At 50.5% G+C, this 23,944-nt stretch overlaps 1 protein-coding gene across 7 annotated transcripts in view; it reads right to left on the bottom strand.

Annotated features, from left to right (window-relative positions):
* Positions 1-4,277: 4,277 nt before the first annotated feature.
* The window catches only part of PTDSS1 (phosphatidylserine synthase 1), a 40,632-nt gene continuing 20,965 nt past the window's right edge, over positions 4,278-23,944 (bottom strand). For all 7 annotated transcript variants that reach the window (XM_015561080.1, XM_015561072.1, XM_015561063.1 and 4 more), the window contains 7 exons: positions 22,587-22,728; positions 21,677-21,789; positions 20,038-20,103; positions 13,523-13,622; positions 7,937-8,005; positions 7,190-7,259; positions 4,278-5,317 (listed from right to left, as the gene is read on the bottom strand). In XM_015561080.1, the coding sequence (XP_015416566.1) occupies positions 5,217-5,317; positions 7,190-7,259; positions 7,937-8,005; positions 13,523-13,622; positions 20,038-20,103; positions 21,677-21,789; positions 22,587-22,728 (661 nt within the window). In that variant the 3' untranslated portion in view covers positions 4,278-5,216. The remainder of the gene's footprint in view (positions 5,318-7,189; positions 7,260-7,936; positions 8,006-13,522; positions 13,623-20,037; positions 20,104-21,676; positions 21,790-22,586; positions 22,729-23,944) is intronic.

Below are 23,944 nucleotides of genomic sequence, written 5' to 3' on the forward strand. Positions count from 1 at the left end.
GGCGTGGTCCCTTCCGAAGGCAGGGAGACGGGGGCGCGCTTTACAGGAGGTGAGAGGGGTGCACAGGAGTCCAGGAGCCTGGAGTGAACCTTAGGCTCCGGCTCCCCGACGCCCCCTGGTGGCTGCGTGCTCTTGTTCACCTGCTTAACCTCGAAGCCTCCAGGCCTTGGAAAAGGGGGTAACACAGCAAACTCGCAGGGCTCAAGAACACACATTGGGCTGCCCGCGTGGCTCAGGGGTTCCCGGTCAGGGCACGTGCCCAGGTTGCCAGCTTGATCTTCAGTGTGGAGCCTGCAGGAGGCAGGCATCACTGTTTCTCATCACTGGTGTTTCTACCTCTCCCTCTCCCGTCCTCTCTGAAATCAATAAAAATATAAAAAATATATTTTCTTAAAAAGGAGAGAAAGAAGAATACACATTCGGTGCTGGACACATGGTGGGCGGGGCCCTTTCCCCTGGAAATGAAATGCTGCTTCGCCGTCGTTCTCCAGGGGAGCCAGTGCCTATGTGGCCACTGGGAAGATTCCGGGGAGGGTCCCAGAGCCCCCTCCGGTCTCTCAAAGGTTCCGGTGCTGTGCAAGCTTTCTTCTGGAAGATTCGCTTGCAGTGGCCCTGGTGAACCCTTCCCCCGGCTTCTGGCCTGGATGTCATTCACTCAGAGGGTGGGGATCCTAAACATTTTTAAAGTGGGGCTTTCTTGCCCTCCGGTTTGGCTCTAGAGCATTGGCCCAGGGACCCAAGGGTCCTGGGTTTGATTCAGGTCAAGGGCACATGCCCAGGTTGTGGGCTGGATCCCCAGTAGGGGGCGTGCAGGAGTCAGCTGATCAGTGATTCTCATCATTGTTTCTCCCTCTCCCTCTCTCAAATCAATAAAAATGTTAGAAAAAAAGTGGTGCTTTCTTAAGCCTTTCCCAGGTCACACTGTGAAACCCAGCACTTCGCCAGGCCAGGTCACACTGTAGACGGTTGGATTGCCAAGAATGGGCGGACACAGCTGTCGGACGAGCAGGCGCAGGTCTGCCACCCAGGGCGACTCCACAGTCATTACGGCTATTGTGTGTCTGCTTCAGACATGAAAACGCACCATTTTGGTTCGTCTCAAATGTTTCTATTTTCCGTTTAATGGCAAACAAACCTCATTTCCTGTGGTGTGTAAAGCCACAGTTCCCTTTACTCAGCATCCGATGGAGGTAGGGAACATGGTATCTGAGGCGCTGGGAAGACTGTGGAGGGGCAGGCCAGGCAGCTCGGAGGAACTCTTCCTGCCACCTCTGGGCATGAGGGTGCCCGCCAGTGGCAGGCCTCGGGGCAGGGTGTTTTCAGAGCATTCCCGTAGCAAAGGCAAACGATTCACACGGGCCACAGGGGTCCCAGTCTGAGCCCAGCAGGGCTGAGGCTGGCTGGGTGGTTACATCAGCTGTGGCAGCAAACCTCTCAGGCAAACCCTGTTTTCTGAATGACGATCCGGTCCCCATTGCGTTTATAAGGGGGTGGATTTGCCAACGCCCGTCTCCCTGCTCCAAGTGATGATGCTGGGACTTGTGAGTCCCTTGCGCCAGCACTGCGGGCGGGAAGCGTGCCTGACACACCCTCCACCAGGCCAGTTTTCACCCCGAGTATTAAGATGTATAAACAGCTCAGCCCTGAGCCCTGGGGCTACGTGGACCCGCTGCACATCCTCGAGTGTTAGATTCTGAGGGCAAACATCTCAGGTCAGACAGCTTCCAAACCCGCCCAACTGAGGCACAGAGGGAAGTCCAGGCAGACCCAGTCACGGTGAGTGAGCCTCTGAAATGGATGACAGGCAGTCTTCAGTGAGCAGGAGGCCAGGGGGACTTCACCTCTTACAAACTAAAAATTACCTCCCCACAAACTAAAAATTACTCTTACCTCCCCACAAACTAAAAATTCACAGCCCTCCTTTTGTAGACACTCACAATTCCTTTAAGTTCACAGAAGATGGCAAAATTAAAAAGCCGTATGTATTGCATCAAAGATAATCCCTAAGTTCAATTAAAATTTTACTTCATCTGCAATGGTTGTAGCATTAAGTCACCTGTGATTGCTGTAGCATCAGGTTTAGAATAAAATGTGACACGGGGAAGAGCTGTAAATACCTAATTATGGGCAAGCAGATGCGGCAGAGCGGTCTTCGCCATGACTAAGGCTGACCCCGTGAGAACAAAATCCCACACCTCATTCTTTCCGTGAACACACCTTAAGGAGAGGAGGGTTTGCAATGAAATCCCGATGAACTTAGCAGTCTTGGCTGACCTTGATTTTAATCATACAAATGGGAGATATTCCAGACTGCAACAGCCTGCCTGTGGGATTTCTAGTTTTCCCAACCATCACAAGGCTACACGGGAAGCCCGCCTGCCGAACTGTGTCAGCCAGGAGTTCCCCCAGCAGAACGCGAAGAGCACACAAGCGAGATCCGTGTTTGAAGTGCTCGCTTCAGTCTGGCTTTCAGTGTGTTTTTTCTTTTCCACCTCGTGCCTGGCCTTTTCTGTGTCCAACCTCCCGCGGTGAGGGCCTGCCCGCGTTCACTATTATACACAAACAGCGGGTCCATCCCAGAGGCGGAGTCTTGACAAGAGGCATCACTTAGAATGGCCTCGAAGCAGCTTCGGCGGGAGATCCACAGGTGCAGAGAATCTTATTTTATTTCTCCTGGGTGGGTCCTGTCCGCACAAGTCCTAGCGCAAACAAGACTGGCATTTACAGGATGTCTTTTATCATCGAAATGTTCAACGGGTCAATGAAACGTCCCGGCTTCGCAGTGGGAGCAGGTTGGCAAGGCTTTTACAAATGGGAAACAGACAGAAAAGCCGGGAGAGGCCATGGAAAGACCCACAATGACAAAAAGGGAAAAGTATCTAACCCTCAGGGCAATGCTACTTAAGGAGGAAAATCCATAAAACATTCTTCCTGCATTCCGCCTAAAATAGTGGGCTTTGGGAGGGCAGTTTGTAAATGATGAGCGTGTGCTAATTTGCAAATAATGTCCCATATTAAATGAGGTCTCTGAAACATGCATTCCACTTCCATCAGTGTGAGGCCCATTTCCATAGAAACGGGTGGGGAAAGTAGGCCAAACCCACAGTATGGATTCTAGGAGGAAGGGGGCTATGGGGCTGGCCGGTCATGGAAAGCACCGGTCTTGTAACCACTGGAGTCAGGAGTGCTTCCGGAAAGGGGGGGTTTGGAAAAGCTTAATCTCCAAGAAAAGGCATGGAGAGTATGTGAGGACTTCCCTGGCCGGTTCGTACACGGCCGCGTAGGGAAAACGGTCTCGTGTGCACTGGCTTTTTGCACAGCCCACAGGAAAGGCGGGGTCACCCCCTGTGCTAACAGGTGCCTCTCCCTGGCTTCTCAGGGGGGACTGAGCTGTTCACCAGCTCACAACCAGGCAGAGCGTGAAGGCGCTGGGCCCGACTCCCCGGAAAATGACTTGCAGACTCTGAAGTGGCCCCGGAGAGGAGGGTGGAGGGAGGCATGTGCAGGAGACACAGAAGCACTCAGTGCCCGACAGCAAAGTGCGGGGCAAACAAACGCCCTGCATTCAACGGACACAATGTTTCCTCCGCGCCCGTTTCCCAAAGGCCTGCTGGCTGGGTTCTAACAGTGCTGTGGGCGCATTTCTATTCTTTTCATGTTTTTAATTGATTTTTAGAGAAAGAGGAGGGGAGAGGGAGATTGAAACATTGACTAACATGAACTGGCTGCCTCCTGCACACCCCCTACTGGGGATGGAGCTCACAACCTGGGCATGTGCCCTGAGGAACCCAACCAGAAACCCTCTCGGTTTATGGGCCAATGCTCAACCACTGAGCCACACCAGCCGGGCCGGTGGGCGCATTTCTGAGACAAGCAGCTCGCTGCCTCTCCTCAGTGCTCCCATGGCCGCTGCTCACACAGCGCACGGCAGCCCGAGCGGCGGCCGTTCCTCACTGACCCTCAACCAAGTGGCCGCCAGAGGCCCGGTCACAGGCTGTGACCCGGCAGGCATGACTCACTGAACCCCTTCACCCTGGAATTCTTCTGCAGAAAAAGAAAAACATGACACTTCCATGGTGAGAGATTTCCTTAAAGGGAGAAGACATCGGAACCTCGGTGCTCTGTGAAATGAGGGAACCACAGGCCTGCTTTCAGCGGCTTTCTGTACGTCTATATAAAACACCCACAGTCACATTCTCCCAGAGTCCCTTGAAAACACACTGATGCTGGGAAGCAGTGGGAAAGACCAGCGGGAGGAGAGAAATGAGCACCTGGCAGACAGGTCTTGGACAGGCTTTAATGTGGACGGTGACTGGAGACAGGGGCCGCCAGAGGCGAGGAGCTGTGGGGTGAACACTCGGGAGCATGGTGCGGAGAAGGGCACACTCACCAGCACCTCACAGGGAGCAAAAGACAACGCCAGCAACACGCCACGGGAGGAAGGAAACCAAATGTGAAGGCACCTGGCTGTGGGGGGGCGAGCGCGGCCCCTCCAGCAGGTCCACGGAGTGCACTGTGGTGGGTGTGGACAGTGAGGGTCCGACTGGGACAAAACCGGTTCTGATCTGAGGCCCGGGCTCCTGCGCAGGCGGCGAACCTTTCCTCAGATTGGCTCACCTGGGGTGGTTACAGGCCACAGGGCGGATGAGGTTGGCTGCACAGTCACACAAAAGCCCTCCTTTTCCTTTGTCTGGAAGAGAGGGGGCCTCCCCAGTTCAGCTCCAGCTGTGGCTTCTGAAGGTGGTTAAGCATCGTGACTTAAAAGCAAATGACAACAAAATAAAATACAGACAAGCGGCCTGAGTGTAAACCAATCGGATGGAAAGGCAGGTTCCTGACAGCTGGGGCCGTGCACCGCTCTATGGCGAACGCCCTGGAGAGCGAAGAGCTTCCCCGGTGCCCACAGGACTCGCCAGCGCACGCGGCTCTTGGCAGCTGAGGACAGCGACCTTTTCCTTCGAACACGTCCTGCTTGTACTGGTGCCCGCATGCCAAGTGCTGACCTTAAAGAGACCCGCCTTGGCAAAGGGCCCCAGGCAGTGTCCGCCTGCTGTGGCCGGTCTGTGGGAAAGACTGCACCCTCAGATGATGACACACCCCGAGTCCCCGCTCCGCCTCCCGTCCGCACTGTCCATGTCGGCCTCCCCGCGGGAGGTGCAATGGTTCCGCTTCCCTCAGCCCTAGGCACTCTCCGGACACGCGGATTCGCCAGCTCTTCATTTCTTCCCGACGCCGTTGGCGACTTTTGACTTGGAATGTCGGTTTCTTCTTCTGGAAGAATGGCTCTCGCTGTTGCCGGGATGCCTGTCTTCAGAACCTGGTCAAAGGAACCGGGACAGGTCACTGTCACCGTGGGCGCTGGGGTCACCGTGGGCACGGGGTTCCCGGGCTCCCTCAGATTGGCAGCGGCCCAGCCGCCCTAGGCCTGTGGGTGAAGTGCAGGCTTTTCCACTGATCCTTGCGCGCCACCTAGTGGCTCATTCATAAACGAAGGCCCAGCAGGGACACCCCAGAGCTGAGCCCACAGCGACCCTCACTGCTGGGTGGATTCAGGCCATAAAGGGGATGAGGTTGGCTGCACAGTAACGCAAAAGCCCTCCTTTTCCTTTGTCTAGAAGAGAGGGGGCCCTTCCCAGTTCAGCTTCAGCTGTTGCCTGGGAAGGCAGGGCACACAGCCTGGGGGGGAGTGGGGTGGTGTCCCCTAGAAGGATGTGCAGGGTGAATGGTGACGGGAACCAGAAGTGAGCATACAAATGGAATCAAAGCACAAGGGAGGGGCAATGAGAACAGAAACCGCATGGGTGTCGTCTGCCCTCACAGCCGAGTGCACGATCCAGGGTCCCACACCTGACACGCTACACACCCATCTCTAAACCCCTAAACTGGACAGGCTTCTTGACTTTACAAAATTAAACAGACCACATGCCCTCGGTCATTTGACCTGGAGGCCACTTTACAGATCTGCTCATGACAAACAGCGCTGGAGCCCCGCAGCGAAGATGCCACATGCCCTCCAGAGGCGCCGTCTCCAAGGGCAACACATCGCTTGCCAGGCTGTGTGGTCTGGGGTGCAGAGAGGGACCTCCCATCAGCTGAGCAATCAGCGGCACCAGCAGGGCAGGGGGAGGGTCTGGGAGGTGGAAGTGCGGAGGGTGTGGCCTCCACTGGAAGGGGCATCTGGCTTAGTCCAGGAGGCTTTTACCACTGAAGATCTTTTCCTTTTTGTTTACTATTCTTTTTGTTTTTATTGACATGTATCTCCAGCACTGCTTACTGCTCTTAGCCTTTTCAGTGGAGAAGTGCCCGCAAGTGCCAAAACTGATCTGTGAGGGGCGGGCTGTGAATCGGGGAGCCCTGGGGAACCCCTCTGCCCGCTTCTATCAACATGCTACAACAGCTTGCTGATCAACTCCTGGATTTGGCAAAAACCATCTCAACGGGGGTGGGGGGGTGGGGAGGGGGCTGGAAACGCAGCAGTGGAGTGTATGCCAGTGTCTTCCCGAGGGAGAGCTCGGAGAGGCTTGACCCCAAAAGAACTCGGGGGGCAACCAGGACACTGCGCCTTCCTCTCCCCGGCCCACTGCATTCTGGGCCATTCTCAGAGCTGAAACTCAGCCTCTGGCTTAATTCTCTCCTTCAGTCAGGCCTCCCAGTGGGCTCATAGGAACTGCTATCTAGTGGAGCGTCCTCAGTGTCATTATCTCATGTCCCTAATTCTTTAAAATAACCAGGTGGCCCCAAATCATCTCCAAACGCTCCTTGGAGAGAGGCCAGGGGGAGATCCCTGACTTCACCACTGAAATCCCTCTCCCGCTGGCCTGCCTCTGGGGTAAAGGGGTCCATCCAGCTACCCCTCGGGCACACAGTCCTTCCCAACCCTCACTCAGGACAGAGCTGGGGGAAGAACACTCCTGGCGGGAAGCGGGAGCTGTGCGGGCCTGGTGACGTCCGCCTGCCCAGAGGAGGCAGAACTAGCGGCGCCTCTTCTTAAGCAAGTTTCCTGGGCAGATCCTGCGAGCACGTGGCATGTTTTCTTAGAAGGCACGGGAGGCACGGGACGAGTAAGCTTGAGACCCTTCGGGGCACATGCTGATCAACAGGCAGAAGCAAAATACTGACTCAGTCTCCTTACTGGGCCTTGGGACGGCAGGAGCCAGTGAAGCTTAAACAGTGAGCAAAGAAGAGATACCTTTTGTCCCTTTCCCGTGAGGCCAGGAAATATCTGGGCTGTAGCTGCCGTCTTCACACTCGGAGAAGGTCTGGGGAGAGAGGCGGGAGGGCTTAGTGAGGAATCTGGAGCCCTCCCTGGGAAGACATGGCAGGCAAGCAAGCGACAGGCTCTGCCCTCCCCTAGCGGCTCGGGCCACACCACCCCATGCCAGGACCTCCTCGCGCTTCTATTTCTCAGCTATGAAGCCGAGGTCCTCTCCCAAGTGATGCAGAATACGCTCCTAGCAAGTACCTTTAGTTCCTTAGACTCAAGGTATGAATAAAGGGCGAAGATGTTACTTTAAAAAAATTACAGTTGACAAGACTGCTATAGCACTTTAAGCCCGCACACATCCACTCTCTTGTTAATCCTCGTGTCTACTCAAGGTGGGCAGGCAGGCGTTTTGCAAGAATCCCAGGCTGGGGCACGGAGAAGGCTGGGACAAAGTGGAAGGGCTGGGAATAAGAGGCAGCCTTCCCCAGAGCGATCCAGGCCCTCCCCACACGCTGTAACAAACAAGTTCTAAACCTCTCACAAAAGGAGGATAAATACTCTGACGTACGGAACAAGGAGTGACAAGCCCAGACAGCCAGCCACCGATAGGGAGTGAATGCGGGGCTGGTTCAGTTTCTACAGGGTGAGGCCGCAGCATGTTCCCCAGGAGCCTGCGCTGGGCTACGCTCAGCTGCCCTGACCACGGTGAGCACAGGCCTCTGCCCCGCGTACCTTTCCCCGGTGACCACAGTGCTCCGCGTACCACACCATGCCGTACAGGCACAGGAAGGTGGTGAAAGCCTGCAAGGGAAACAGCACATTTCATGGACGTTGTTGCACAAACCCCACGCCCCAGAGCTCTGGGTGTCCACGGGAATTCACACAAGGCGCTGGACGCGCTCCTCCGGGCACTCCCCTGGGCTGGGGCGAGATGAGCCCGCAGAGGAGTGGGAGCATCGCCGAGGCTTTGGCCAAGAGGTTTCGCGCGCAGCTCCGACTGGTGGCTGCACTAGCAGAACGCAAGCCGTGTTGGGACGCGGGAAAGCGGGAGGCGCTTCTGAGCGACCGGGCTCTGCTCAAGAGGATGCAGGGTTTGCCACAGGCCACCCTGTCCCCTCCACCCCGCGGGGAGATGCAAGGATCCGTCTGTCGCGTCCAAGGGGAAGAGGACTTCTGCACAAAGGGCAGTTTCGTTGTCTGGGCCCCAGTCTGGAGGGCATTCGGGACAAACAGGCCCCGTGTTGGGGACGGAACACGCAGGACGCTGCTGCCCGGCTCTGCACAGCCTTCCGGTGCTGCTTAGCCTCGGTGGCCCCGCTGACCCCGGTTCTGGTGGCTGTTGATTTTGCTGTTTGAGTAGACAGGCAAGTCAAGAGGAACTAAAAATGCCCTGTACACTCCTCAGTGAGGTGAGAAGGGAGTGGTCCCTGGGGCCCAGAGGCAGGGAAAACTGACACCCTACTTCCCCAGCATCCCCACGCACCCTGCACCACACCCTGCATTATACCCTAACTGAAGGGAACAGCAGCTTCTACAGGAACCCAGAGTCTAAAAATGGCCACAAAACAAAGCCAGGGAAGCTCCTGGCCGCCTAGCCTGAGTGATGGCGGAGAGAGGGGAGAGGGGAGAGAGAAGAGGGGGCAAGTTCCTGGAGACTGAGGACAGGTGAGCCCTTCAGCACCTGCAGGCGCCCCCTGGTGGCAGGTGGATCAGCCTGCACCTCAAGGCTGCGCACTCCCACTACTTCTTCAGGCACCGCTCCCACCGCCCGCCTCCTGCCTAACCCCACCTTCCTGCCGAGGACCTAGAGAACCTAGCACCTCGGCCCAACGTGGGAACAGGTGTGGCATCATGGGGGAGCCTTCGCTTCTTGAGGAATGCTTCCCGTTCTTTCTAAGAATCATAACTTTAGGTCTATAAGGGTCATCCCACAGATCATTAATTTCAAGTCCCCTCCTTTCACAGAAGAGGAATGAACGTGGCCCTGAGGAGGACACACAGCTAGTGTGTGGTGGAACTGGGGCCAGAGCACAGGCCTACGGATACCCCCATCCTGGTGCAGGGATGGCTGTCGGGATAGAGAGGGCTTCATGCCACACATCTTCGCATCTCTCCCCCTCATCCTCCACTCATCCAGCCCAGAACGGGAAGCACCAACATCCAAGCATTCGCCCTGCCCAGTCGGGAGGGAGGAGCTAGTGCAGGAGGCAGGGCTGGGAAATCTGCAGGCAGCTAGTGGCTTAGCTCTGCCGGCTCCTCTAAGTTACCAACATTTACTAAGTGTCTGTGAGAGAAGAAGAACCTGACTGGCCTCTCCCCCGATCAGGGGAGTGGGAAGAGCAGCCCGGAGGAGAGAACATGACACACACAGGACGTCAGTCCATTTACACTAAATCCACACGCAAGCTGGCATCCACCTATAGATTTGAGACAAAAAAAAGGCTCAGATTCCCCCATCAAAAAATTAGGCAATGAATGAATGTATTAAAATTATAAAAGAAAAACTTCTCATCTTTACCATATGCTAGTACACGCTCAGATTTCTAACATACACCACCCACTGAATGGACCACCTTCAAGGTTTGCAAAGAGTGGGAGAGACCAGAGGATTTGCAGTGTGCTGGCCTATGTGTGTGCGAGGTCCTTTCCAAGGAGCAAAACAGGCCGTCCTATGCTTCACTGGACGGGGGGGGGGGCGCCCTTTGGGGAGGATGGGTCCCACCTCCCCAGACCAGACCAGTCAGTTGCTTGTTGTGGTGGTGGGGAGGCGGCCCAGAGAAAGGTCACTCCACTAGGCCAATGGGAAGTGAGGGCTACGCTGTCACTTTGAATTTTGCCCACCAGAGGGCAGGTGGAGAGGCTCTTCTGCTTCAGTCCCCAGCCCCACCCCCACCACCAAGAGGGCAGCTCAGCAGACAGCTCTGCAGGGGGCCGGCGGTGAGCTTATCAGCACAGTCACCACACAAAGAGCCCACTGTGGCTGCCCAACTAACTTACCACTTCACCTGGTACAAAAGGCCCGTTTCACGCCTTCCCAGGAGACAAAAGCTTGTAATTTGGGGTTTGCAATCACACCTGTGGAAATCTAGGCAAGTACCCACTTAAAATGTCAAGGCCTAAATTTAAAACAGCAATTGTACAGATTTTGTTTAAAGAAAGGAAATAAGAAAGAGAAGAAAAATATGCGGGATGAGCGCCAAGGCTGTGGCGGCAATGAGGGTGTCAAACCCGGCTGGCCTCCAGGTCAGGGCAAGGCAGGTCCCCCCTGCTCACCATGTCCCCGCTCACCGACACTGATGAGACAGACGCCCGCTGGGGGGCGCTCTGAGCCAGCAGGCCACCTTCTCCCCCCTAATCGCTAACCTAAAGTCCTGGTATGTTCTTACCCAGCAAGGGGAGCAGGAGGGGCTTCGCTCCTGGGAGTCATGTGGGAGGCCTGGTGTGATAACCTCACATTCCTTACTGAGTCACGTTCACCTCACTCCTGAGTTTGAGATCAATCTCGATCTTTAAAAAAGGCCCTGAGTCCAGCTGGTGGGTTCAGTGGTTTAGCGTTGACCTATGAACCAGGAGGTTACAGTTCAATCCCCGTCAGGGCACAGGCCCCGGTTTGTGGGCTTGATCCCCTGTTGGGGACGGGCAGGAGGCAGCTGATCAATATGCTCCTCTCATCTGCAGATCCTCCTCCCACTCTCTCCTCATCATTCTGGGGGAGGATATATTGTATGATTGGGCCTCTTAACCCCCCAGCAACAGGGAACGACTCAGAGCAGGGAAAGGGATTGAGACCTGAATTCTGGAAGATCGCTCGGTGGGGCGGTGTAGAGGATGGATCTCAAGGGCAGGATGGAGAGAGTATGGGTGTGTAGACGGCTACACAGGCAGTGGGAAGAGGAGGGTGGAGCTGGGCCACATGGTTGAGTGACTAGAACCTGGTGACCTGCTGACCAGAGAGTGACAGAGGAGAGGAGCGGGGGCATCCAAGGGATGGGAGAGCCGTTCACGGGACCCCTCACTCATTATCTCCTGGGAGCCTGGCCAACTCCCCACCTCGTACGTGCTCTCCCCAGTGCTCCTTCAGCTCTGGGACTTAGCACACGTTAACAGCACTCCTTTGTACATATAATTCCCGTCCAGATGTGGAGACCCTTGGAGGGGCAACCTCTGCCACTTACCCTCCGTGTGGCTGGGCAAGTGACGAACCTCCCTGCGCCTTTATTCATTCATAACAACAGAGGGCCAATGGAGTGCTTCCCCTCAACGTGTAGAGCTGTGCAACTCACGAGAAGGGCTGAGAACGCTGTCTGCACAGGGTAAGCACTAATGTCTCACCCCATCATCTATCTGTGGGCGTCCCGCACCAGGTGCAGCGCTGACGAGCACTCGATGTGTGAAGGAATCACGAACACGCAGGGACCCTGCTAAGTGAGGGAGAGATCGACGGGAGGACCAGAAGTGCTTCATGTCCTTAATAAGGTCACAATCACAGACACCAATGCAAATCGCAAATCACCAACATAAGGAGGCCTATGGGAAGTGTCAAATAAGTAAAACAGAGAGCAAGTCTCTACAACTTAGAGAGAGACTGATGGGGTGCCTGCAGGTGGGGTGACCAGAGCGAGCTTCTTGGGCACCATCGTGAGGCCACTGATGCCATGGGGGCCGAGGAGGTGGGGGAGCTGTGCCCGGTTGGCTGGACACCTGCCCACATCCCAGGAGTGCCCCGGCCTCCACTACTCTGTGTGCCCACTGGCACCAGGTGAGGTCAGTCAGTCACACCGCAGTTCACACACCGGAGGTCACAGCACTTGTTACAATCTCCACACACATCTGCACGCTCTCCTAACCAACCCCTGCACCGAGGCTCAATGGGACAGAGTGCGAACTCTGGAATTTCAGTACAAAGGAAACCATTGTTGTTCAAGTTAAAACAGGACAGAACCGGCTCCAGGTACCCTGGCACAGTTAGAATTTCTCACAAGTAACCCTAAAAATAGAAACCGTGAAAGGCAACAAAAAACACATAAAAATACAAAGTTTAGTCTTGCAAAAAAACCACACAAACCTGAATCTGATTAAGCCTCTAGATTCAGCTACCAATTTACAGAAAATGTAGAGGACAGAGAAATCTGTTCAATTACATACAGGATGAAATCAGGAAAATCCAGACCTGTGGGAAAACCTACAGGACAAAAGAACTGGTTTCTTCAACAAGTAAACTGCAAAGGTGAGAGAGCTAGAGATAGAAGGGAATTATAAATTAAAAGAGACTTAAGAGGCATGCCAACAATTGTAAAGGGTGGGTACTGATTCAAATACATTTTCCTAATACAAAATTTAAGAACACGTTAGTAATCCGAACTTTGATTAGATATTTGATAATGCTAAGGAATTATTGTTAATGCTTTTTCAAATGTGATAATGATATGGTGGTTGCATTAAACAAAAAAAAAAGCAATTTTTTCTTCTTTTAGAGATACACCCCAAAATATTACAGGTGGATCTGCTTCAAAATAATTTGGGGTGGACACGAGTAGGAAATAGAAGGACACAAACTGGCTGTGAGTTGATAATTGTTGGAACTGAATAAATAATGGGTACATGAGGGGTCATCTACTCTACTTCCAAATATATTAGAAATTTTCAATGATTATAAAGAAAGTGCAAATTAATCTTCTAGACCAAGTAAATAAAGAATCCTACGCTTAAATGTAAAATGAGACTTTTCTCCAAAATAATAAAACACCTAAGTTAAGAAAGACAGTCACAATGTGTCAGCGAGGTAAGCTCTCACTTCCCATTAGAGGCGAGGGAAGAGTCCGAGGACGATGGAGCTGCAGGCCCAGTGCGCTGCCCGTCAAGAGAGGGCGCTCACTCCACCCAGGCGTGGCCTAGAGAGCCGGCCGGTGGGGCAGAAACTGCAGTCAGATTACCTTCAAACCATCTCCCACGGCCTATGAACTACAGCTGGTACAGAAATGGCTGCATGGATGTGTTTGCTATGGGCACTGTAACTGCCCTTGTCGCTTGTGGCAGCCTGGGATGCTCGGGGTGTGTAGACGATGCCCGTTATAATAAAATGAATGCATGTATGAGGCACCTGCAGAGAAGTGGGCTTCCGACCAGGACCCCTGAAGGGGGACCCTTCCGCAAGCCATGTGGTTCTGTGTGCTTATTCTTGAACTTCAGATTGGTGACCATTCCTAGGTTATTACAATGAATTTCTAAGAAACCTTGGTACACAAGAGAGGTGTTTTTTTCCCCCAAAGAGACATCATGGGGAGTTTAACCCTTTGGGTAAAAAAAATAATGACTTACCACACAAAGAAGCCAAAGTACAACATAGAGTATCTGTGTCTTAGAGAAGAGATCTTGTCCAAATTTTATGCAAACAATAGCTTCCAGGAAAGCAATGACCCTAATTAAACAAAGAACAAGAGGTTAAATACTAATTCACATTATCAGCACATATACCTTCCCAGAAATATGCATTATTCCATTAAAAAGTTTACAGAATTTGGTCATAAGATTTCCGCCCCAAACAGTGATAGCAGGTCCCCCACAAAATGACACCGTTCTACCCCACTGCACTTCCTTCAAACATAAAATACATTTGACCCCTGAACAATACGGGTTTAAACTGTGTGTCCCCACTTATATGTGGACTTTTTTCTATAAATACTGTAAATGTGTTTTCCTTACGATTTTCTTAATAACACTTCCTTTTCTCTAGCTTACTTTAGTGTAAGAATGCACATACAATACATAGAACATACAGATACGTGTTAACTGTTTATGTCATCGGAAAGCCTTCTGTTCAACAGCAGGCGACTAGTAGTTAAGTTTGCGGGGAGTTAAGAGTTATATGCAAATTGTCAACTTCAGGGCTTGATGCCCCTGATCTCCATGTTGCTCAAGGGTCAATTGTGTGTGTGTGTGTGTGCGTGTATTATATATACACATACACATATATATTTAATAAAAAGTTTATTTTACTATTATTCCACCTTTCTTTTTGTGAAGACTTTATTTTTTAGAGTGGTTTTGGGTTCACGGGAAAATTGAGAAGGTACAGATTTCTCTTATACTGCCTGCCCCCCCACACGCACAGTCCCCCCACCCCACTGTCAACAGCCTGCCCCAAAGTGGTACACGGTTACAACTGATGCACCTACACTGACACGTCAATGTCACCTCATGTCCACAGCTGACACTGGGGCTCACTCCTGATGCTGTACCTTCTAGGGGTCTGGACAAATGCACAACAACATATCCACCCCTACAGAATCATGCAGCATCGTTTCCCGGCCCTAAACATCCTTTGCACTCTGCCTATTCATCCCTCCGCCCCTCCCCAGACACAATAAAATACGTTTTACTTCTTCCTTCGCTCTAAGACTAAAATCTCAGCTCATCCATTTCCAGAGCTGGAGGCACCTGGTCTCGTCCAGCTTGGGGCCTGGTACCCCAGGGTGGACAGCCACCACCTACCTTTGCAGGAGGCCCACACTGCCTCCCAGTCTCTGGATGCTGGGAAACCTTCTCTTGTCTCAGGCTGGTATCTGCCTAGTTCTACCCGAGGGTCCTAACTCTGCCCTCCGCGGCGCACAGGCTGAGTCTGGGCCGGCAAGTGAGTCTTCCAATAACTTGATGCAATCACAGTCCCTCCAGCCTTCTAAGAATTTCCAGATTCACTATCGCCTATGTTTGCCGACAATATAAACTTTTTATCCTCTCTTGATCTGTAAGCAATTTTGCTAAATACAAAAATGTTTAAAAAAACACTTCATGTTTTATTCTTTTAATGAAAACATCAAAGAAAAAAAGCCACTCTTACGTTCTAATCTTCGCTTACAAATATAAAGATCAAACACGTACTAAGGTTCAGAGCTCAAGGTAAGAACGGATGAGGTGAGGGTGACACCGCTGCCTGTGATCCCACAGACTGCTCAACACATACTGGTTTCAGACACATCCGGGTGAGTGCTCCCCTTGAGGGGGGATCTGCAGTCGGGGTCTGGGCAGCTGCACAGACACCCTCAAAGGAAAAGGGCCCAGAGGCCCTGGGTGCCACTACCACCGGCTGAACGGGGGGGTCACTGCAATCATCAAATGTGCGGGCGCTCCAAACAGCCGGGAGCCTGGAGCCAGAGACACCTCAGCAAAACGGGAAATCTCCGGAATGTATCTGTAGAGTCTGGGGCTGTCTTTTCCCCTCATCCTCACCAAACAAGGTTTGGGAGTGGTTGGCCTGAGTCTGTGGAGACTACCCCAACCCCAACCCCAACCAAGCATTGTTTTAGCTGAGGTACCCGGGAGGCTTTAGGGGTAAGTCTGAGCGTCCCGTGGTCCCAAGGTTTAGAGCGTGAGCTGACACTAGAGGGCAGCGAAGCTTTGCTTACTTCCAGGCTGCAGTGAGGGGCAGGTGCCTGTGAGTGAACATACAAAGAACAGTTAACCTGTAGCGGGGACCTGAACTACAAGGGAATGTTCAGCCCAGGAAAGAGGTGTGCCCGCCTGCCCTTAGGTCCGGCAGAGGCCCTGAGCTTATTGTGAGGGGATTCTGGGTATTTACTCATGAGTCACCTTTCTAAAGCACCGTGACCAGCAGACCAGATCTGTGTTTCTCTAACTTCTGTGATCTGAGACCCAGGGCAGAAACACACTTTTTATTGTGGCCCAGTCCACACACACACACACACACACACACACTGAAACGAGTTTCACAACGTACTCCGTCCCCTTACGCTAACATTTTTCTTCCTATTTCGCTTTAAGATGCAGGTCTGACCTCACAGCTGACTTCATAAGAATCTCAAGTTTGTTCTGAAGACCTGAACTTCTCAGTCACCAAATTTAGGACGTGCTTTGCTCCTACGCTAAGGACTCTTGGCTAAGCCACTGTCCATGCATGTGGCCTTCTCAGTGGGGTGACCGCTGAGCAAAGACTGGCTGGGAAGGGGGGCGGTGGGGCGGCCTAGAGTGAGGGGAAGGGGCAGTGTTGAGTCTTAGAGTAAAAGGTCTGTAGGGCCTCCCTAGGACTTTCCATGATTCAATTTACATTTAAATATGACCCACCTGGTGGCTGAACTGAGCGCTGCTGAGGGGGCAGGAGTGGGAGAGGTCGAGTGGAGCTGTGAGAGGCGCTACCAAACAATCACGTGGCCTCTCCAGTCACAGCACTGCCCCAGGGGGACTCCAATAAAGAACATCCTTTCGGAAGGTTAACGTTACTTTTGTACAAGACTCAAATGGCTGCTGCTTTGGGGCCTGGGCCGGGGGGAGCCTGTACTGGGCCTGTCAGCGGGGACAGCGCACCCTCTGGCCCACCTGTGTGTGTGTGGGGAGGTGGGGGGGCAAGGGAGGGTGGGGAGGCCTCCCTGAACTCAGTGCAAATTGAAATCGCTCCGATCTTTACCGAACTGACCTACTGTGGTTTGATGAAATTCCGTCAGGGCGTCAGGGCTCCCTCCCTCCGGTGCCATTTTTATCTCGAATTACAAGGGGGAAGCTCATGAACTCCGGGCGGAGGCAGGTCAGCGCTCTCACTCTCGCACTGTCTTTGGAGCCTGCTCTTCACAGACAGGCCGGGGAGGAAGCCGGGTACAGAGCTCCTCGGGGCACGGAACAAGCAAGCAAGCAGGCCGAAGCCGGTTTGGCTCAGTGGATAGAGCGTCGGCCTGCGGACTGAAAGGTCCCCGGTTCGATTCCGGTCAAGGGCATGTACCTGGGTTGCGGGCACATCCCCAGTGGAAGTGTGCAGGAGGCAGCTGATCGATGTTTCTCTCTCATCGATGTTTCTGACTCTCTATCCCTCTCCCTTCCTCTCTGTAAAAAATAAATAATAAAATATATTTAAGAAAAGAAAATAAGCAAGCAGGAGACTGCAGACTGGAAGCTCGGGGCTCAGAGTGTGTAAGCTGGGGGCGGGGGGTTGGGGGGACCCTGAGGCTGCCACTGCCTCCTGCAACGCACAGCACTGCCCACTGCTGCCCTGGAGGCTCTAGCGGGGCTCCAGGCCGGGGTGACCCTCCCTCCCTCCCCCAGTGGAAGTGAGGCACAGATAAGGTGACCCAGCTATCACACCATCGCACAAAGCCAGGAAGCGTTCCACAGTGAGTCCGTTCTGATTAGGGGGAGCACAGTGCCTTTTTGGAGGAAGTGGTAGCCGGGTGGGTGGGGGCCTTACCAGAAAGCACACTTCACTGCGCTCCTGGAACTCTGACCTCCCGGGAACCCGGGCGGGGGGGCGGCAGCGAGAAGAGGGCCAAGTGGGGATACCCAGCACAGTTCCGCTCACTTGTTCTGATGTATGTTAGGGTTTGGGGCAGGCTGTCATTTGAGGAAAGGGATTCGGCTGCTAAAAAACATAATTAAAACTAGTCCATTCCTGCCAGGAGCGTGGGGCTGTCGTGGAGGTGCCTCCGAGTGAGGGGGCAGGGAGGCAGGGTGAAGGGGCACCATCCCAGGAGGATGGGATGAGGGAGGGTGCTGGGAGAGGGAAGCTGCCCTAGCAGCGTGAGCACCGTGAGCACCAAGGGCCTGAAACAGAGAGTGGACTGGAGGAAGGCAAGATGAGGGTGGGAGGAGGCTGTGAAACTCAGTCACCAGGATCTGTGGAAAGTAGTAATTTTTCCCTACTATAGGTTTTCATCAAATACATACTTTCACACTCAATTTAGAAGTTAGCATTTTGAATCTAAGTGACCTAAGGGACTGAAAATGTGGTGCAGATTTGCTGGATGTCTCTAGAACTTCAAATGCTAAACGGCATGTGAATCGTTGATGGTGTTTAAGAACCACTGGCCTGGCATATTGAAGACAGTCTCACATTTCACATGGGGGGGGGCACACTGTAAATTAGATAACCTGTGGTTTCTTTCATCACTTAAATAATAGTAAATACAGATACAGCTTTTGTATCCATAACAAGACAATAAATTCTGACCATGTGGCTAAGTGTTAATTCTCTTGGGGATAATGAACTTACACCTTGGAATATATCAAGTAGCTGTTTTGCAGGGTCTTTTTTTTAAAGAATATATATTTTATTGATTTTTTACAGAGAGGAAGAGAGAGGTATAGAGAGTTAGAAACATTGACGAGTGAGAAACATCGACCAGCTGCCTCCTGCACACCTGCCACTGGGGATGTGCCCGCAACCAAGGTACATGCCCTTGACCGGAATCTAACCTGGGACCCTTCAGTCCACAGGCTGACGCTCTATCCACTGAGCCAAACCAGTTAGGGCTGCAGGGTCTTTTTTAAAAAAATATATTTTTATTGATTTCAGAGAGGAAGGGAAAGGGAGAGAGAGAGAAACATCAAGGAGAGAGAATCATTGATTGGCTGCCTCCTGCATGCCCCCCACTGGGGATTAAACCCGCAACCCAGGTATGTGCCCTTGACTGGAATCAAACTGGAAGAACCTCCAGTCTGCAGGCCGACACTCTATCCACTGAGCCAAACCAGCTAGGGCTTTACAGGGTCTTTTTGATGTGAAATAACATAAAAAGTATAGGTAATGCCATCACAAAATGATGTCCCAAACTTATCACCAAATTCAGATGATATTGGAAAAATCCATTTTGTATCTAATTTATTTAATAAAATAAGGCATCTGAGTTCTAGGTGGGAGATACCTTTGATTTCCTAATATTTCTTCAAATGCAGTTTCTATACCATCTTTCTATAATTTGCCAATTAACTATTCTAATCTTAAATCAGAAAAGGTAATGTTAGTAAAGGAAACCATATGCTAACACCAATAAATCAACAAACAAGTGCTGGCAAGGATGTGGAGAAAAGGGAACCCTCATGCACTGTTGGCAGATTGCAAATTGGTGCATCCACTATGGAAAGGAGATGGAGGTTCCTTAAAAAGATTAAAAACAGAACTGCCACATGACCCAGTAATTCTATTTCTGGGTATATATCCGAAGAAACCCAAAACACTAATTGGAAAAAATATGTGCACCTCTATGTTCACTGCAGCATTATTTACAATAGCCAAGATACCGAAGCAACCCAAGTATCAATCAAAAGACAAGTAGATAAAGATGATGTGATGCATATACATATACAATGAAATATCACTTGGCCATAAAGAATGAAATCTTAACATTTGTGACAATATGGATGGACCTAGAAGGTATTAATTTTGCTGAGTGAAATAAGTCAGAGAAAGACAAATAGCAAACGATTTCACTTATACGTGGAATCTACATAAACAAACAAACAGACTCACAGGTACAGAGAACAAACTGATGGTTTCCAGAGAGGGAGGTTGGGGACTGGGTGAAAAAGGTGAAGGGATTGAGAAGTACAGATTGACAGTTACAAAACAGTCAGGAGGATATCAAGTACAGCATAGGGAATACAGTTAATAATATTGGGATAACTACGTATGGTGCCAGGTGAGTACTAGACTTACCAAGGGGAATCACTTCGTAAATTATATAAATGTCTAACCACTATGCTATACAGCTGAAACTAATATAAAATAATATTGAATGTCAACTCTAATTGAAAAATAAATGTAAAAAAATAAAAACACACAAGCAAAAATATCTATTAACATTTGGAAAAGTCAAATTTGAAGCTTTTAATCTACCTTAACTGAAAGGGATTATAAGGGAATTATCTAATTCACTGTATTTATACTTTATCTTCTGAGAATAAAAAGAACTAAGGTAAAAAAAAAACCCTCCACAAAAGAAAGCCATCTAAAAACATCAGCAAGCCTTCCTAGGACACCTTCATTGAAAGGCATTCAACACAGTGTCAGGAAATAGCAAAGCGATTTTTAAGCCTCCACAGTGGCAGGGACTTACCCAAACACCCAGCACTGAGTCCCCACGCGCTTGCACTGCGTGTCGGTGAGGTAAGCGTAGTACTGTCTGGAAGGACAAAGGGGGAATTCACTGAGCCTCTGTAAGACAGCCAGTCAACATGGAGTTGAATTACTGTGACAGATGAGTAGACAGATGTCCTGCCCTGCTCCACGCGCTCCAGCCGCCTGGTCTAGTTCTTTAAGGAACTAGGAAGCTGGTGACTGCTGAGACGTTCCTGCGAGAGGTTAGGAGTTCGGGCTGGGCTGCGAGGAGGGGAGCCTGGTTATTGGCAAAGATGGTTTGGTTCAGGGACAGGTCCCAGAGCCCTGAGCCAAAGCAGCCCCAGTGGGCGCCTCAGTCTCCCTCTGTGGAGGCGATTCTGAGAGTCACCAGTGCTGTCATAAACTGTCTCCTCTGGCTCCCTCCAGGCCAAGGTGGCTGATGGTAACCAGGCAAAAAACATAGATGTTTCCTGGCTCTCAGAGGCCAGAATGGACCTCGCAGTCACTGAATGCCAACGATTTTGAATGTTACTGACAAAATAAAATTTTTTTTTAAAAAAGTGGTGGGCAATGATATAGAGTTGAAAGACTTAGAGCAGCACCTACCCAACAGAAATACAACATAAGCCGCAAATGCAATTTAAAATTTTCCACTAGCCACATAAGAAATGCAAAAATGAACAGATGAAATTTTCATAATCTTTGTTATTTAACCCAATCTATTAGAAACATTATAAAGAAGTGCTCTGTATTGTTTTTGTACTAACTCTCCACAGTCCGGGGTGTTTTACATTATAGCACATTTCGATGTGGACTAGCCACACACTAGTGCTCAACCCGTCCCTTCAGAAGCTGCATCCGAACCAGGAGCTCATCATCGTTTTGGGATAATAAACTTTGAGGATTTTATGAAAGCCATCTATAAAGGAATATAAAACACACAGGACTTTGCATTAAACTTCAGGGGATTCACTTATACCTAAAGCTTATCCAGAACTATCATCTCTTCACCCCAAAGACCCCACTGAAGAATTCTAGTAATAAAGAATTCAGGTCTTTGCCCAGCCGATGTATCTCAGTGGTTGAGCTTCGACCTATGAACCAGGAGGTCACGGTTCAAGTCCCAGTCAGGGCACATGCCCAGGTTGTGAGCTCAATCCCCAGTGTAGGGCATGCAGGAGGCAGCTGGTCGATGATTCTCTCTCATCGTTGATGTTTCTGTCTCTCTCTCCCTCTCCCTTCCTCTCTGAAATCAATAAAAATACATCACAAAAATATATTAAAAATATTGAATGTCAACTGTTATTAAAAAAATAAATATCATTTATGACTTCAGATCTACCATAAAAACATTTGTATTTTCCAATAATCTCATTAAAAAGGGAACCTCAACATCACTGCTGCTCATGTTTTTTTAATAAGCACTGGAGATTATAAGGGGTTTGAAAATAATGTTGTGGTTTTGATTATTCACTTCTGTTACTGAGGTCTGAGCAAAACATTTTCTTCATATTATGAACATATAATTCTGGACAATGATAGTTTCATGGAAAATCTGCTAGTTTATGTGAATTCCCTCATGCTAACCAGGAGAATACAAAGCAGGTTAAGTGACAGTCAGACTTGTACAGCATTACCTCACTGTGGGCGCCGTGATGCCACCAATGAAGAGAATCCTACACCAACTCAGTGGATGACCGGCTTGGAACACAAAGATATGTTTCAAGAAGAAGGTGTTGAGCTCAGTCAGCTGAAAAAGAAGGAGGCAGCAGTCAACCTGGTACTTCATTCTAAGTCAGAATCATATATCCCCTTACGGGAATTCTACAACTAAAAACAACTGGTCTGTTCAAAGCATTTTCAGAGGACACCTGGGGTCTTCCAAGGGTTGCTACTGAGACTTGTAACAGCCAGTACAACATGGGCATCAGCCAACGGGGGTCAAGAGGGAGGTACTGGGTGCTGGGAGAAGCACCTGGGGGCACCAGCTACTTGTCATGCTTCCTGTTTCACACAGTTGTCACTTGGGTCAGGTGTGTGATCTGCAGGGATAGTCACGGTTCAATTCCTGGTCAGGTCACACGCCTCAGTTGCGGGTTTGATCCCCAGTAGGGGGCATACAAGGAAGCAGCCGATCAATGATGCTCTCATCATTAATGTTTCTATCTCTCACTCTCTCATTCCCTAAAATCAATGAAAACATATTTTAAAAAATAAAATAAATTACCCAAAGTGGCAAGAGCCTAGGCACAATTTTAAAAATCACACATTGAATTTGAAACATAAAAAAAAGCCTTGCATTTGTTCCTTTGGTCCCGAAAATGATCTTTCTAAAAAGCAATCCAATGCCTAACTCATTGGGGGATGGATGCTTACTATGAGCTCCTTTAAGAGAATTTTAATTTGTTCCTTGTCATTCAAAGATTCCTATTTTAAAATGCCTTCGTGATGAAACAGCTAGCTGGTAAGCAATGTCAACTAGCCTCACCTCTAAATTCTTGGATAGCTTTATTTTTTCCCCTAGTTCTGGGCATCTGAAAAGAATACCTGCCAGATGATCATGAAAAGGTATATTCCAGCCACTCTCTGAAATGAAGACTTGGGGTCGAACCATCGAACGTAGGTCCAGCTGGCAGGAGTGAACTGCAGCATGGCTCTTTTGATTTTCCCTGTGGTGGTGTGGATGTCCCTGTAAGAAGAGAACAGCTCCAGTGAGAATCAGAAGAGATAAGAAAGGGGAAGAACAAAAACCCCAAAATAAGAAAAAACAAACAAACAAAAACTCCTCTGCGCTGACTGTTTACAACCAACGCTCCGCACAAGAAGATGCCTTTCCGTGTGAACTGTCTGTGCAACAAGGGCCTCTCTCCGCACAGGGGACACCGGGGAAGTCCGGGCTGACGGGCACAGCGCAGAGTCAGGTCCCGCACAGCCAGGAGAGGCCTTGCTTGCGGAGCGGCTGACGAAAGAAGCCGAGAGGCACTGGGGACCACCTTCTGGAGCCCGGCAGGAAGGAGGGTGCCAGCAAGAATCCGACCCCCTCCACTGTTTGCCGCCCAGATCGGGGCGGTTTACTAAGAGGACATGCTCCGTATTCTCGCGGTCTCCCACACCTGCACTCACCCTGTTTCTCCCTCAGATAAGTGAGCCGTGATTTTTAACCTTCTTTTTGATCCCAGGATTGACTCAATTAAAAATGTCGTATGCCCATGACAGAAAGTCACATATTACAGATGAGAACATTCAGGCTCAGAGAGAGCAACTGGAGGACGCAGGCCCACGCTGCAGGCCTGGGCGCGGGGGTGCATGCCAGCCCTGCCCGGCTAGTGCAGGGGCCGAAACCCAGGGCACACAGCAGTGAGCAGTGCTGACTGACATCAGGGTCTTTAAGTCTCAGACTGTGCTAAGTGCTGAAGGCACAAGTGCAAACAAGTCAGGCCTTCATTCCTTTGGAGGGAGGTGGGGGAAGTAGAGGGAAACCAGGTTTGTTCCTCACTCATTCATCTACCCATCGACAAGCACATAGTGAGAAAACCTTGCAGCAAGCACATTCGCGGCAAAAAAGCAATAGCAAAATACAACTACCCAAAGTAAACAAGAACTATGAAGGACCTGTATTTTTAAAAAATGGCCAAACTTCGTCAAAAGATGTAGGGATAGTTGGGAATAAATAGAGAAATTCGGCATAATTGGGATCTGGAATACTTCATATAGTAAAGAAGTTAATTCAACTTAAGTGAATCTATAGTCATTTGTACATTTCATAAAATTTTTAAAAAAGCACCAATGGGATTTTCTGTTGATTAGTTTGTTGACCTGACAAAACAATTCTCAAGTCCAATTTGAAGCATAAATATATGAAAGTAGGGAAGCATTATGTCAGGGTTTAAGGAGCCAGTCTGACA

This window comes from Myotis davidii, unplaced genomic scaffold (assembly GCF_000327345.1).
Source record: "Myotis davidii unplaced genomic scaffold, ASM32734v1 scaffold390, whole genome shotgun sequence".
Taxonomy (NCBI): Eukaryota; Metazoa; Chordata; class Mammalia; order Chiroptera; family Vespertilionidae; genus Myotis; species Myotis davidii.